At 40.7% G+C, this 17,605-nt stretch overlaps 1 protein-coding gene across 1 annotated transcript; it reads left to right on the top strand.

Moving 5' to 3' along the window:
• The first annotated feature begins 6,072 nt into the window (after positions 1-6,072).
• On the top strand, positions 6,073-10,268 carry LOC141784464 (NXPE family member 3-like). The gene is made up of 5 exons (XM_074662303.1): positions 6,073-6,459; positions 8,332-8,627; positions 9,075-9,145; positions 9,430-9,636; positions 9,730-10,268. The coding sequence occupies exons 1-5, from the start codon at positions 6,073-6,075 to the stop codon at positions 10,266-10,268; spliced, it is 1,500 nt and encodes a 499-aa protein (XP_074518404.1).
• Positions 10,269-17,605: the final 7,337 nt, after the last annotated feature.

Here is a 17,605-nt window from a genome sequence, read left to right on the forward strand (position 1 = left end):
GCAAAGTTTCCACATTTGTTTACTACAAATGGCACCAATTCAGACCTCTGCAAGAATATCACAGAGCTCAGGTGATGTCAGATACATGGTGGTCCTTTGTTAAAACCATCCCCACTACCAGGGTAGGTTGTAACACATGCCAGGGGAAGTTTTAAGTTGTACTGACCCCCCTAAGCTCATACCCATACCTTTTTTACGGAATTCCAGTGATGTCACCATGTAACTGTTTTAGCCAACTCGTTGCTATGGGGATAATTTGACTCTGGCCAAACTATGAGTGGTCACGCTATGAGATTTCCTGTACGCTTCTATCAGGCTGGAACGTGTTGACAAAGGTTTCACCTATTTTTCTCTTACTGCTGGGAAACTCACCTCCTGACCTCTCTCAATAGACATGTCCAGATAGGTTGGACTGCATCTCTGGCTACAGAACTCACCTCAGCTAAACTCTCACAAATATCATATGAAACTGATATCTTTATTTTTGGCCTTTAAATTTGCCCTGACAGTAACCTACACTGGGATATCACTGGGTCCAGTAACTTCACTGGGATATCACTTGGTCCAGTAACTTCACTGGGATATCACTGGACCCTCAATGGTTTGATCTGGAATAGTATACGAACTAAACAAAATATAGTCTTGGTCAAAAATTTTCTTTCTTACCTCAAAATCTTTTTTTTACTGTTTAGATCTGCATACAGCTGTTTCCAGCCCTGACAGTCACCATGTGTGATCAGTGTGGAAGTGGGTAAATTTTGAAATCATCGTATGACTCCTATCTTATCCCTTATTGGTGGAATTGGTGATGTTACAACTCTCAACATGTTACAACCTTACTCGGTCTCCCCTTGTTATGGCCATCTGATCACTTTTTTGTGTGCATGAAAATGATGTACGCTGACACAAAGCACACTGTAATGAAGTGCACGGCAATGAAGTGCACTGAGCTGATGTACACTGCACTGAGGTGAAAACAGATACAACCAGTCAGACCTATGGGACTGGACATGTATGTCGCCTAATTTTGGGGTGTGTCTGGTTAGGTGTTGCCTTTTGGAGCGTAGAGTATGTGGTTTAACAAGCTAAGTCAGTCAGTCACTCAGTCAGTCACTCAGTCAGTCACTCAGTCAGTCCGTCAGTCACTCAGTCAGCATGGCCCTCATAAGTCAGCGCTGTGTGCTCCTTCTCTCAGGTGGCACTCTGGTTGTCATTGTTTTTATTCTTAAAAACATGGACCTTCTGGAGGTAAGAACTTCTCTTGTCTATCATTGTGTCTCAGATAAATGTATTTTTGACGATAACATGACACTTTAACAGGAGGTAATGTTGAGAAATAGTGGAGCTTTAAAGGCTGTAAGGGTTGTTAATGTCAGTACAGTGGATATAAAACTTAACAGAGGGACATAAGCACTGGGAAGATGGGGGACGTTGGCTCATTGGAAAGAGATTATTTTCTTTGCACTATACCTTTAGCCACGTTTCCACCAAGCAGTCCAGTTCGGGTCAGTACGGTTTGGCGTGGTGTGGTACAGTTAAGCCTAATCCTTTGTGTGTTTCCACAGCAAACTGTGCCCTCTCTTGGTAGGCGGCGTGTAATTTTTTTAAATTTTTCAGCGGATGCTGAAAGCCAAAGCTGTTATAGCGTGACGCCGTAGCAGTGCGACACAGTGTACCCTGTTGATAAATCCAATGAAGAAGAAAAACACGACATAGCAAACAAGGAGCATAGATGGAAGATATACAGCATTTCGTCCTCTCTGTGATTGGCATGTAGCTCTTTGATACAACGTGAAATCAAGCTCTGTTTCAGAGAAGTCTGTTTGCCGCCAGGAGAAATTCAGCCGCTGTTGGGGTACACTCAAAAAAATCAACATGGGTGTTTGTTCAACCAACATAAGTAAAACATGTAGCTTCTACTAGATTATTTCATGTTGAATGGTTAAACATGATTAAATCATGTTGCTTCAGCATGATGTGCAAAATTGTTAAAACAACAAGATTGATTTACATTAACTCAACATGATTGGTTCAAGTAGGAATCCCATCTGCAACACCTCTCCAGAGCAGGAGGTGGCAGTAATGTGCAATAGGCCCTATTCATCAGAGAGCAGAGCCAGAGGATAACCTGGATAATGTGGGCATCATTTTAAAGGGTGCAAGTTCCTGATGATCTAACAATCCACTTGCTGTCACCAGGTGTTGTCTGGACACAACTATGTAAACCTTTGTTTGTTTAATTGGTACAAACGAATGGAGTAATTTTTGTTGTGACAGCTCATTGAAACCATGAGTGAGGACCGGTACTTGATGGGCGTGGACAAGCTGTCTATGCCCCTCGAGTGCGGATCTTCAATCTGTGCCCTTCAGTCTGTGCTTGTTGGGTGCGGACCAGCTGTCTGTGCTGAACTGTCATGACCTGTGGTCTGTGCTAAACTGTCATGGCCTGGGGGTCTGTGCTCCATGTGGCCCAGCCCATGTACCCAAAGGATTTTTACAGTATGTTTCATTTTAATAAAACAAAATGTGTTGACATGCTGTGCTTTGTTGGCTGAGTTTAAACTGAAGTGTTTTAAGATTACACAGCCGGTCCATGCAGTGGTGCACAGACAGCCATGTTGCTTTTAACCAAAGCAACGTTCATCACAGCTCAATGTACAGCAAGGTCTTATATCCACTGTGTACCCTCCTCACTCACGGTTCAAATGTCTTACCTTTGTGGATATGTTGAAACAACCTTTACAAATTCAGTTGGACCAGCACATTGCAAACAAGTCATACTAACACCAGTACTTTATGTTCACACAACACATTTACAGTTAGTTGGTTTAACAAATTGGGATCTTGCTAAATGAAAGCAATTTGATTAAGTTGAAACAACACAGTCAAGATTACTTGACTTAAAGGGCAACTCCAGTTTTTTCAAATCAAATCAAATCAAATCAAATCAAGTTTATTTATAAAGCACTTTTCATACATTAAAAAGAAATGCAGCACAAAGTGCTATACATGTTAAAAACAGTCCCCATCCCCCCATTCAAACTCCACCCCAAAAATATAGCCGAAATGAGCGATTTTGCAGAGATTATGTCCCGTGCTGAAGCTCCCTTGCCGTGGCCCCCGCTAAGTGCGGCTAAAATCGGTTGGATCTAAATAACTTCTGAAGGACTCTGAGCTGCAGGATGTTTGTCTTTGTGAGAAGATGAGCATCCACACACCTATAAATAAGGTCCAGGGGTCAATAAAACGGAGTTGCCCTTAAACTTGGTCTTTTTTAATGGAATATAGGTACCATGATAAAATCATGTTCTTCCAATGTCTTTTTTTTGAGTGTAAGTGACGATCCTTCCGACCAATCTGCGTTGTTTACAGTGTGTTGCTCCACCTTCAGAGAGTGGATCAGTTCAGTCTAGCACCCATTTGGAAGGCTCCCAAAAAAGTAGGCCGGCTAATCTTGGTTTTTGGGAATCTCTCCTGGGATAAGTCAGTGGAAACGCCACAAAATATGCACCATACCGAGATGAAAACTCCATTTCCTGCGCAACATAAAGTCCCTTAAAATCCTCCTTGGAAGTCAGAATCAGATCTAGAAATACTTCTATTAATCCCAGGGGGGAAATCTGGTATTACTGTTGCTCTTCACATAATACAATAGGATGGAATAAAGTAATAATTGAAGTGACAAATGATCAATACAATGATAAGTATAATAATAAGGTACCAAAATAAGTGATAAGTAATAAACCCGATCATAACCACACTGAAAAAAATGTTTTGTTGAATTTACCCAATTTTATTAATTTTAGCAGTTGCACACAATATCTTTATCTAGATCTAGATAATTTATTTAATCTTAATGTACATGTTATCTTTAAGTTATTTCAAATGAATAACATTTGTTGTTGTAACTCAAATAAACATAGTAGATTTAACTTAAATTTCTTAAGAGATCACAACTAAACCCATGTTCATCCAACTAAATTGTATTGAATTATTGAATTGACTCATTTCAAACCGTGAGTGAGGAGGGAGTGCAATGGATATCAGACCCAGCTGTACATTAAGATGTTAACCTGCCAAGGGCACTGGTTTTCTGTGCTCCACATGGCATGGATTTGCTATCTGTGGCATGGACCATGTACCTTGAAGCATGTTTAATATATTTTATATGTTAATAATGAGATTTGTTGATGGGCTGAAATTATGATCAGAAATAACAAACTGGGTTTTGTCTTCAGTTATATTCAAATTACCATTACTGTGAGAGTATTTTAATTGGAGCTCTCACTGTCATGGAGCAAAGACAGCCAGGCAGCCTATGCTGTGGAGCACAGCCAGCCAGCCAGCCAGCGCAGTGGACCACAGACAGGCAGCTGGTCCATGCAATGGAGCATTGACACACTGTCCCCGCATGGTATCTTAATGTGCATTAGGGTCTCATATCCACAGTGATCCCTCCTCACCCACGGTTTTTCCTTTTGGGTTTTGCAGATTATTAAGTTGAAACAACTTAAAATTCTATGTTGGATTAATGCAAAATATTGATTTGAGAAGAATTAAAATATTTAATTTATTTGACTTATTAAGTTGTGTAAATTGAACTTGTTAATTTTATTTCAAAGAACTTAATTAATTTAGGTGTGACCGATTGAAACAATTAATTCAAGTTGGTCCAACTACTTCTTTTTATTAGTTCACTGAAAAAAATGTTTTGTTGAATTTACCCAATTTTATTGATTTTAGCAGTTGCACGCAATATCTTTATCTAGATCTAGATAATTTATTTAATCTTAATGTACATGTTATCTTTAAGTTATTTCAAATGATTAACATTTGTTGTTGTAACTCAAATATACACAGTAGATTTTACTCAAATTTCCTAAGAGATCACAACTAAATCCGTGTTAAATAATTTAAGTTGGTCCAACTACTTCTATTATTAGTTGTAGTTACACAGAATTTCAAGTTGATATGATCCACAAAAACACATTGGAAACCTTAACTTAAATATTGAGTTGGACTGATTAAAAAAAATTACTTCACTTCAACTGATCCAAGATTCCCTTTTTACAGTGCAGGTTATCCTCTGGCTCTGCTTTGATGAATCGGGCCTATTGTACATTACTGCCACCTCCTGCTCTGGAGAGGTGTTGCAGATGGGATTCCTTCCTAAACCAATTAGGTTGAGTTAACATAAAGTGATCTTGTTGTTTTAACAATTTTGCACATCATGCTGAAACAACATGTTTTAATCATGTTTAACCACTGAACATGAAATAATCTAGTAGAAGCTACATGTTTTATTTATGCTGATTGAACAAACACCAATGTTCCTTTTTTGAGTGCATTTACATGAGTAAGACAAGGCAAGATGGAAATATGTTAAACAGACATTGCACCTAGTGAACAGTATTACACTACGGTCACACTGGACGCAAATTGGTGAATTTAAATGCGCGTCACGCCTGTGATGTGCTGCACAAACGCTCGAGGCTGGACGCTGAACTATTTTGATAAGCTGAGGGGTGACGCGTGTAGAGAGCCCGCTCACTTAAAGACAGAAAGCCCAAAAGAACATCTGAAAAACAATGGTTCAAAAAACAGCTGGGGTCTGAAACACTTATTTTGCTATCAGCACACACTGTACGGGGGGTTTAGAGGATGTTAGGGTCATCCAATTGTCCAATCAGAGACACAGCTCAGCTCATGTGACTGATGGGCACCCATAGCTGTTAGAAAGGAAGCTCAGAGCTCACATCATATCCTATATGACCGATCATTTCACGGTGTCACAAACAGGAAGGTGACAGTGCAGAGACTACATCCATACTTTATACAGTCTATGCTGGCCACAGGTTGGGTTCACTATAATTTTCCAGATGAGTTCAGGCTGCTTAGATAAAAACACAAGTGCTCAAGAAAATCTCCCATTGTGTTTTTTTCTCCATTCAGTTTGCTTTTAGATTATTTAATGATGCATTTTGTCACCAGCTGTTCCTCTAAACCCTTTGTCAGTTTGAACAGAAAGAAAACTCAGCCATCACCTTCAAGAAGGAGCCCATTTATCCTACCATGAAGAATGACTTCTGCACCTTCAAACCACTGCCTCCTGCAGAGGCTTTAGAGGAACAAATTCTAATCAAATCTACTGCTTGGCCTGAAACCCCACGTCTGTCATCTCCTATTGCACTGGAGGAGACGAGTGATCCTGCACACAGCACCTTCACCATTCTTCCAAGGAAAGGAGGAGGAGAGTGGCATGTTGGAGATCAGCTCGAGGTTCTGATAGAAATGCGTGACTCCCGAGGTCATGCCAAGAAGTATGGAGGAGATCTTTTGGTTCCCCGGTTGCACAGCAGGTCACTTGGTGCAGGTGTAGCTGGACAAGTGGTGGATCACCTTAATGGCTCCTACTCTGTTGCATTCCCTCTGCTCTGGGAAGGAGACGCAGAAGTTGAGGTAAAGCTTGAGACATTCTGCTTCAGTTGTCCCACAGATAATGTTAAAGGTTAATTTGTTTCATGTAATTGTATTGGTGGTGTTTTTATGCCTGTAATTATGTTGAAATGCTGAGTTAGCAATTGAACAGTCATAGCTCACTAAGATGTGTGCTGAGGTTTACACAAATCTCTTGAACAAACTTCCATAAAATCCACAAACTATGCTCGACACACATAAAATGGTAAACGTCCCCTGGCTTCTTCTGCTTTTACCAAGAGGGATGTCTGATCACATGAAAATTATTTTCCAAAGCCTTCCACAGCAAACAAGATCTTGGTGATGTTTTGCTACCATGGAAACAGTCAAAACAATCTACAGTAATTTCCTGTGAAAATACTATTTTTTTCCAAGTACAATAACACATTTGTAATGTTTAAAAACAAACTCTGTACGTAAAACTAAAGAAAAATGTCTGCAGATTTACAATATTAATGTGTTATCTTAGAAAAAAATACCATCATTTGACAGATTTTTCCTAAATTAGTACGGTTAGACACCTTCAATATAGTGACAATAGAAATAGAAAATACTTTATTTATCCCCGAGGGCAAATTCAGGAGTCACAGCAGCATTTAAGAAAACAAAAGTAAGAAAGAGTATAGAAAGTGCAAAAAAAGTCCATAAGAAATTAGATGACGACATCCCGTCCACCACTCGTCCACCACTCTCCAGCCCAGCCAGTCTCCACCTCCACAGGGTCCAGGACTGAGCCTCCCCAGAAGTCTGTTCAGTCTCTGTCTCCTGGATCCTGTCCGCTCACAACAGGCGAAGCTCCTCCAATGTGGCGCCGGCGTCCGATGTTAGCTCCATCAGCCACGTCCGTGAACAGCACGATGCCGCTGGGTTAGCACGGCTAGCTCGTCCATCCCCTGGGGCTAGATCCCACGTTCCCAACAAGGATGGATGGAAGGACAGGTCCACGTCGTCACCTCCCAGCTCACATCCGAGAACCAGCACGTCGTCCTCACCTCCTCCTCCTCAGCTCGAGGGAAATCAGCAAGCCCTATACTAGTTAGCATTGACATGCTACAGGCTGCTAACAGCTAATTTTGCATGTAAACAATGCAGCCATGGTTACATGTAGGATCTCCAGACAAACACAGGAGAAAAGTAGTAAAAAATATCACTGAAGCCACAAAAAGTTTGGTGTCCGTGACCGACAATGAACCATACAAAGTGATGATCCACTCCAAATACAAAGATTACGAAAAAGAGACAAAAAAAAATTACAAGAAACGGACAAAGACAAGAGAGCTGCTGCAACAGGCAGCTACTTGGGTAGCGCCAATGCAAAGAGTTCAGCATAAAAGTACCCTTATTTTACAGGAAAATACCGTTGAGTGCATTATAAACAGTATTGTTTAAATCTGCAACACTGGTGCACAGTGTTAGAGCTGGTGTAACAATGACCTTAATTGTAACGGCACTGATGTAACACCTTGTTACATTTTGAGTCATTTTTTACATTTCAGGCTTTTTTGGTTACATTTGTGGTCGTCATTGGACTCTAACAAGGTCATTAGTGTGGTGTTTGTGTTGTCGACACAGTTCAAATTCTTTGTAATTTACAAACAATGGGAGCTAGCTACTCTTTTCTAAAGTCATGTTGCGGTTTTTGTCTGTTGTAGCTGGTAGATTTTATCAACTGGTGCGAGCAATATGAAGAACAATACTTAAAGTAAACTCTTCAACATAATCAAAGACTTGTTATAAAGCAAGCTTATGCTAATGCAAAAAAGGCTTGGACTAACGGGGTGTTTAAACGGATGGTTTTTGCTTACATTTTGGTTTTACCCACTGACTAAAAAGTCTTGTTCTCTGTTCTGTCAGGTGCTTCTTGATCACTCAAGTGAGGCCATCTCAGTCCAGCGGAAGCTTAACAGAGAACAACCTGACAGGGTCATCTTTAAAAGCAAGTTCCAATCAGGCTCAGTCTCTGAAACAACCACCTGTAATATTTGTTTACGCCAAGATGGCCGACCGCAGTGCAACTACACCGACCTCCGCAGTGGTGAGCCTTGGTTCTGCTACAAGCCAAAGAACCTGAGCTGTGATTCCCGGATGACCCACATGATGACAGGATACAAGCAAGTGCTCAGTGATGAAGAAGAGAAGCTCTTTCAAAGGTGAGGGAGCAGAGAAAAAAACAGTGCTCTATCATATCCACAGAATCAAATGCACAAATGCGCAAACGCCCCAAGCGCCACGCCAAACACCCCAAACACTCCGCCCGACGCGAATCGGCGTCTAAACACATCTTTGCATTGACTTTGTGTGTAATCTCACCGCAAATTTGCATTTGGTGTGGCCGTACCACAAAGATGTGAGCCACTTTGTGATGGGTTTCTATCAACTCTTTACTTCCAACTCCCCCCAGTTGTTGTTGTCTCTTCTCCAGTAACAAAAATACCAGTTTTCCTCATCAGGCTTTTGGAACTGATGAAACTTCTTGGATGAGAGGTCTGACGCCCAACTCTGCAATACAATTGCCTTGTCCTTGGAGTCTTCAGAATGCTTTACCTCTAAGTGAACCACGTTCTGACAGTGATTTATATGATGTTCTTTTTCTTCAGTAATGTCAACTTTGAAGTCTTCATGAAGGCCTTGGGACAGGCTAATGTCACTGTGTTGCCGCAAAGGGAAGGTGAGGGATAGTTTTCTTTTAACAATTAAATATTCAAAACTTTAAGTGCTTCAGACTTTGAAAGTGAAAGTAGTTTGGAGAAAAAGGCAATCCGCCTCATTTATTGCCAAAGGAGGTCATTGGCAGATTGAAGAATGGGCAGAAAGTTTAATGGGCAACCTGCAGTTTATCTGGTCATTTGAGAATAATCATGTTCCAAAAAAAACAACAAAAACCCCTCTATTTTGAACCTAAGGAAGACTGATTAGTGACAAATAAAATAACCCCAGCTTAATACTTTTCAGAGCAAACCAGGACCAATGAAAACACTGGGAAGTTGGGACCCTCTGGGTATTACTATCAAGGTGTGTGGAGATCACTAGATGGCACCAGAGTTCAACAGTTCGACAGCTACTCTGCCACCAGTCAGTGCCTGAAGGGCAAAACACTCCATGTGTTTGGAGACTCCACCGTCCGTCAGTGGTTTGAGTACTTTGAAGCTTTACTACCAGGTAGCTGATCCACAGAGGATTCAGGAAACTGTTTGAATTTGTTGTTATCACAATTTATTGTTATCACAACTGTTCCCTCTGTCATCCTTTCAGGTTACACAAAGATAGATATTCCAAAGCCTTTCGTATGGGACAAAGCAAACGAGATCTTGGTGATGTTTCGCTACCATGGAAATCCTCTTCGTATTGCAGCGTTTAGAGCCCATCAGCAAAGATATGTTGCTCATGAACTAGACAGGCTGGATGGTGGCCCCAACACTGTTGTAGTTCTTGGCATCTGGGCCCACTTCAGTACTTTTCCAATTGAGCTCTACATCAGACGGCTGCAGAACATCCGCAAAGCTGTAGTCCGTCTGTTAGACAGGGCTCCAAGCACGCTGGTGGTCATCAGGACCGGAACCCTCCAGAGTGTTACTTTTTCTCACCGTCCTGTAACAAGCAACGGTAACTGGTTCTCAGTTCAGGTGGACAAGGTGCTCAGGGCCATTTTCAAAGGACTTAATGTTCGATGGGTGGAGGCCTGGGAGATGGTTCAGGCCCATGATTTGCCAAACAACCTCCATCCAACACGTCCTATTATCAAGAATATGATCAATGTTCTCTTATCCCACATATGCCCTGTTAGGGCATAGTCTGGAATTGACCTTTCTTCCCCTCACTTCTCCCAATGTTTTTATTTTATATCTATTATAAAGGGGTGCTGGGTACGCAGGCAGGTCCTAGGTTTCTCCCATTCATGTATTCCCATGTCACTGTCTGTGTTCTTATATGTCTTGGAAGGGATGTAACTGAAATGAAATCTCCCCTTGGGGATAAATAAAATACTCTGATTCTAACCCTGCAGTTCAAGGTAGTGACTGAGAAATTTAACAATGCAATGTAAGAAAACAATGAAAATAATGCATGATTAGTTAATTTGACAAACATCTTTGTCTCTTTGCAACCAAATATGATTGGCACAACAGTGACAGACTGAGATTACCATGAAACATACTCACAGATGTTTGTTGATAAGAATATTAAAATATCAAGATAACAAAAAAAGTGGCAATGCCATTAAACCATTCAAGATTCACTGTTTTTCTAGTCATTCAGCAAAATGAAAATTCTAATTATTCTTACGGAATGCAAGTTTTTTGTGTGTGACAGCTCATTAAATCATTCTTTTTTAATTTAGTTTACAGATTAAAGTTTCTCCTCTCCCAAGTTAATTTTATTTTTGTGCAATGTAAAGTTTTCTGATTCTTGGTGAAGGGATTGTGGTGATTCCTGGTGATTCTCACTTGTGTGGAGTGTTTTCGCCGCTCTCTCCCACAGAGTCTTGGGCATTTCCCTCTCCTGCACTGGCTCCCTCCAGCAGCTGCACACCTGTTCCCCATCACCCTCATCAAGAGACTACATTTAAGCTCTGGGAGGAGAGGAGTCCAGTGCCAGACTGTTCCCACTTTTACTGTGGTATTTTGGCTACTGGTTTACTTGTTACCAAAAGTTTCTTGTATTTTGAAATTGCATTGTTTTAATTGCTGCTGTCTTCTCTGTTTTTTTTTTTTCCAGTGCCTCCACGAGCCCTCTACACACTGCCCAAGCTCTACCACTCTGCCAAGCTCTCATTCCCTCACCTTCTGGTTTACTCCCTTCCCTTGGACTGTAGATAAAATAAAACCACTTGAACTGCTTCCTGTGTCCTGTTTACTTTTGGATCCTGGTTTAGTCAGCTGGTTTACAAACCAAAATAGAGATACTATTTTTGCAGGGTGGGGTCACAAAGGTGTACAAACTGCCGCTGTTATTGGACACTTAGACAGTTTATTAGACCCCTTTAACTTTACTTTTACCAAATTAAAAAAAAAATCCCCACATTTTTAAAGATCTTGCAAATTTTGATTTTTTTTTTCCAATTTCATTGTTTAATTTCTAATATTTTTGGAAATAATTTAAAACACACTTTTTATTGCAAATTTAATAAATTTCATATTTTTTAATTTAGAAATTTATTTGAAAGGAAAATTAATATTTTGGATTTTTTTGAAATTTCAAAATTTTTGAAACGTTTGCAGCTTATTCAAATTTTTGATTTTTTTTTTTTGTCTGTATTATGAAGATTTAGTAGACTTTGTGGCTCCCAAATGACTTCATTCCAGGTGAGCTGAGGCAAAATGGCTTCTTTGAAAGTAAAAGTTGCAGACCCCTAGGATAGATGATGATAAGGATGCTAACTCCTCGTATTGGTCTCTCTGGCTTTTAAGATGAAAATTTTCAAAATCTCTCCATTTTTCTTTCTGGCTGAGTCCTTTACTGTACATTTTGGTGTGCTCTGTGAATTTTTCCACATTTGTTGACGGTAAAGACATCTTAAAATCATATTTTACCACGCACCTTCATCTCCGTCCATTCGTTGTTTACATTGTTTGTATCTCCAATGTGGCTCCACATCCGGGTAACGAGTCAAATCCTGACGTCAGTGCAAATGCTCTATTCTCAGATTTATGGCAAGCCCTTTTAACATTTAATAGCTACATTTGACTCTCCGGAATTAACATTATAGATATCAACAGCATAATTGTGACTATTCAAAATTAAATTTGACTAGTCAAAAATACAGTTGGATATATCTATAATTCAGTTTTGACGAGTCACAATGATAGTTAGAGATATCTGTAACGCAGTTTCCACTGGTCAAAACTGAGTTACAGATATATGCAATGACTCCCCGAAAGCTGCCCTTCGCCTCGTCACACATCCTAAATGTCACTTGCAGATATCTCTAATTCAGTTCAGACTATCCAGAATTACAGTTAAATATATCTTAAATGTGATTTTGACTGTCAGAAATGTGTTCATGATGCTGGACATGCGAGGCTTCCCATTGGATACTGACCAAAATAAACTGGAGGAGAGAAGAGGAAAAATCTTTTTAACAGTTTTCTTAGCAGAAGAAGTGGCGATTGCGGTCATCGACAAGATATTTAGAGATTGCCATGAAATAGAATGAATTTATAATCAGGGACTTTGTGGGGAACAAGAGCTACATTCACTGCAGCAAGCCCCTCCTCCTATACCTGTCATAACTTTTGTCATCATTACAGATATCTGCAACATCAATTCGCCTAATCGAAACTCTGTTTCAAGATATCTGTAATTACATCTTGACTAGTCAAAATAAAAGTTTAAGATATCTCCAATTAGATATCTCCAACCAAAATTAATTTAAAGATATCTGTAACTTGATTATAGATATGTAAAGATTAAACAATGAGGAAGCGTGCATTGGACCGTTCTAAGGCACGACGTGGAGTGGGAACACCACAATGCGCAGCGGAGTGGTGTTACTCCGCGTGGTTATGTGTTATTTTTAAAGGCATTATTGAACTAGCTTGAGTGGGCCAGTGGAGCGCGCAGTCAGCTGACCCAGAGCCTTTCAGTTTCACTTTGAGTTTGTTGTCTGTTGTCCGGTATCTGGGGCTCTTTCTGATTGTCTGTTGTCATCCTCAGTGAGAATGATAAATAGATAAATATCAAACATGTTTGAAAATTATCGGGGCGGCTCTGACGAGTCTGTGAGATGATCGTGGGGCTAAAGATTCATCTGTCAACCGCTCACACTAGAAGATAATCTTGGCTGAACGTCGGGCCCAATTTTAGTCCCCGATCAGATTTCTTCCCCGATTGTCGGGAGGACCGAATCTGGGTTAAATCGGGCGAGAATCCTGTAGTGTGAGCCAGGCTTTATAGAGACGGGGCCCAGTAGGAGCGCAGGCTGCCCTCACATGTGTTGAAATGTGTGTGACGCGTTGCTATGGTAACGCGCACAGCGGAGTGATACAACGGTGATTTAACTTGCCGAACTAACTTTTCAACTGGCGTGCATTAGACCAATCTAAGGCACGCCAGGTGACATTGGAATTCTCACTGACCATGGTATAAATATCTTTAATGGAAGGGGGTTGAAGATATCTTGATTTGGAATTGTGACTAGCCAGAATGAAATTGTAGATATCTGCAACTAGATTTATGGATAGTCATAATTTAGTTGCAGATATCCACATCTCACATGGTGGCTATTCATAACTGAATTTAAGATATCTGTAATGAGAAACCCCACACACATGAATGGGGAAAGGGGCGTGATTTGTCCTAGGAGGAATAAGTTGTGGATATCTGAAATTACAATTGTGGATAGAAATAATGTCATCGTGGATATCTGAAATGTTCAATTTGACAAGGAAGAATTGAATGTAGATATCTGTATTACATATCCAGTCTAGCTGTTAAATGTTAAAAAGGCTTGCCATACAGGTTCGTTTGTCTGAACTTTTATTTGTTACTGTGATAGTTTCTCGGCACTGGAAGCTGGTGGTTGTTAGGCAACCACTCGTTAGGCAACCAGTCTGCGCCGAGACCTTCAGAATCAAATCCCCGTGACTAAGCAGCCTGGTTGATTTTGATTTTTTCTGATCAAAACGTACTAATTTTACATTAAATACTCATAATACATATATCAAATGTCATGTACACGCAAAAAAAGGAACATTGGTGTTTGTTCAATCAGCATAAATAAAACATGTAGCTTCTACTAGATTATTTCATGTTCAGTGGTTAAACATGATTAAATCACGTTGTTTCAGCATGATGTGCAAAATTGTTAAAACAAGATCACTTTATGTTAACTCAACCTAATTGGTTTAGGTAGGAATCCTATCTGCAACACCTCTCCAGAGCAGGAGGTGGCAGTAATGTACAATAGGCCCGATTCATCAGAGAGCAGAGCCAGTGGATAACCTGCACTGTAAAAAGGGAATCTTCAATCAGTTGAAGTGAAGTAATTTTTTTTTATCAATCCAACTCAATATTTAAGTTAATGCATTTTTGTGGATCATATCAACTTGAAACTCTGTATTGCTACAACTAATAAAAGAAGTAGTTAGACCAACTTAAATTATTTAACATGGATTTAGTTGTGAACTCTTTGGAAATTTGAGTTAAATCTACTGTGTGTATTTGAGTTACAACAACAAATGTCAATTTGAAACAACTTAAAGATAAGATGTACATTAAGATTAAATAAATTATCTAGATATAAATAAAGATATTGCGTGCAACTGCTAGGCTCCTTCATGTTATCCTTTTTCTAATGGTGGTTGTATCCTGAGTTTTTTGTTTCCATAGACTGTATAAAATATGGACGTAGCCTCCGTGACGTCACTCGTCTGTTCCTGAAACAGTGAAATGAAGCCAATCCACAGACACAGCCACATTTGATGTGACTCGGGCTGTGAGTTTTTCTTTGAACAGCTACAGGGCGCCTGTCAGTCACGTGACCTGAGCTGTGCCTCTGGCTGGAAAATCAAACAATCCTAATAACTTATAAACTGCAGAGTTAGAAAAAATTCATTCACCGTACAATGAGTGCCGATGGCGAAACCAATGTTTTAGACCCAATCGTTTTTTTTTAACCAGGCTGTAAATTTGTTTTTAATCTGTAAAAGTCTATTTTTATGGCTGGATGTGTACATGACGTCTAGTCTTTCTATAGCCAGCCTCACGCAGATCTCTGATAAACAGCATCTTTTAGCACTTCCATAAAGGCTGTTGTTACCCCTTGCTTGTTTCATAAAGACTTATCATTGTTCAAAGCCTTGTGTTTCTTTTTTTGTACTTTCTTCTCCCTGTTTTCGTTTTTGTTTTTGAGTTCTTACTCGTTGTTTCCCGTTTAATATGTAACAGAATATTTTATAAAGTCTGTCGTTATGATGATGATCGATCCTCTAATATTTGACATCAGTAGGGGAGACCGGGTATGGTTGTAACACTTTTTGCTTCAAGATCTCCAACTCACTAAATTTTTGAGTCAGAGTTCTAAAACTTTAATGCAAAGTTTCCACATTTGTTTACTACAAATGGCACCAATTCAGACCTCTGCAAGAATATCACAGAGCTCAGGTGATGTCAGATACATGGTGGTCCTTTGTTAAAACCATCCCCACTACCAGGGTAGGTTGTAACACATGCTGGGGTAAGTTTTAAGTTGTACTGACCCCCCTAAGCTCATACCCATACCTTTTTTATGGAATTCCAGTTGTATCGACTCCAAACCTGTTTGTCGCTTGAGAGGAAAGTAAAGGGTCCTGTCTTTGTTGGACGCGCTGCCGCCTAGCCCACAGAGACACACTGAGGCACGGAATCCAGTTTATCGTGGCTTTAATAAAGCGGCAATTTGCACTCACGCACACACACACTGAATGAATCCAGGCACAGTCACGTATCAAACAATCCAAAAAAAGGCAAAACGTTGCGGTCAACAAAAATTACGGCTACCCGCTCTTCTCTCTCCATCCAACTGCAGGTAAGCACACCTCTAAATATACCCGGCATTCACCACTTGTGTCCCGTGACCCAAACTTCCGCTAGTTACCATAGAAACCACAAACACCACGTGACATATAAACTGCATTATGGCTCCTACACCAGCGATGTCACCATGTAACTGTTTTAGCCAACTCGTTGCTATGGGGATAAGTTGACTCTGGCCAAACTATGAGTGGTCACGCTATGAGATTTCCTGTACGCTTCTATCAGGCTGGAACGTGTTGACAAAGGTTTCACCTATTTTTCTCTTACTGCTGGGAAACTCACCTCCTGACCTCTCTCAATAGATAACTCTCACCATGTTACAACCTTTCTCAGTCTCCCCTTGTTATGGCCATCTGATCACTTTTTTGTGTGCATGAAAATGATGTATGCTGACACAAAGCACACTGTAATGAAGTGCACGGCAATGAAGTGCACTGAGCTGATGTACACTGCACTGAGGAGCAAACAGATACAACCAGTCAGACCCATGGGACTGGACATGTATGTTGCCTTTTGGGGTGTGTCTGGTTATGTGTTGCCAGTTGGAGCTCAGTCAGTCACTCAGTCACTCACTCAGTCAGTCCGTCAGTCACTCAGTCAGCATGGCTCTCCGAAGTCAGCACTGTGTGCTCCTTCTCTCAGGTGGCACTCTGGTTGTCATTGTTTTTATTCTTAAAAACATGGACCTTCTGGAGGTAAGAACTTCTCTTGTCTATCATTGTCTCTCAGATAAATGTATTTTTGACGATAACATGACACTTTAACAGGAGGTAATGTTGAGAAATAGTGGAGCTTTAAAGGCTGTAAGGGTTGTTAATGTCAGTACAGTGGATATAAAACTTAACAGAGGGACATAAGCACTGGGAAGATGGGGGACGTTGGCTCATTGGAAAGAGATTATTTTCTTTGCACTATACCTTTAGCCACGTTTCCACCAAGCAGTCCAGTTCGAATCAGTACGGTTTGGCACCGTTTAGTACAGTTAAGCCTGATCCTTTTTGTGTTTCCACAGCAAACTGTGCCCTCTCATTCCGTTGCTAGGTGCTACCCAAGTAGCTGCCTGTTGCAGCAGCTCTCTCGTCTTTGTCCGTTTCTTGTAATATTTTTGTCTCTTTCACGTCATCTTTGTATTTGGAGTGGATCATCACTTTGTGTGGTTCATTGTCGGTCACAGACACCAAACTTTTTGTGGCTTCGGCGATATTTTTTTACTACTTTTCTCCCATGTTTGTCTGGAGATCCTACATGTAACCATGGCTGCATTGTTTACATGTGAAATTAGCTGTTAGCAGCCTGTAGCATGTCAATGCTAACTAGTGTAGAGCTTGATGATTTCCCTCGAGCTAAGGAGGAGGAGGTGAGGACGAGGTGCTGGTTCTCGGATGTGAGCTGGGAGGTGACGACATGGACCTGTTCTTCCATCCATCATTGTTGGGAACGTGGGATCTAGCCTCGGGGGATGGACGAGCTAGCTGTGCCAACCCAGCGGCATCGTGCTGTTCACGGACGTGGCTGATGGAGCTGACATCGCCGGCGCCACATTGGAGGAGCTTCGCCTGCTGTGAGCAGACAGGATCCAGGAGACAGAGACTGAACAGACTGCTGGGGAGGCTCAGTC

The sequence above is a fragment of the Halichoeres trimaculatus genome, unplaced genomic scaffold (genome assembly GCF_033239565.1).
Source record: "Halichoeres trimaculatus isolate MK-OKI-2021-1 unplaced genomic scaffold, fHalTri1.1 fHalTri1_scaffold_22, whole genome shotgun sequence".
In the NCBI taxonomy this organism is placed as follows: domain Eukaryota; kingdom Metazoa; phylum Chordata; class Actinopteri; order Labriformes; family Labridae; genus Halichoeres; species Halichoeres trimaculatus.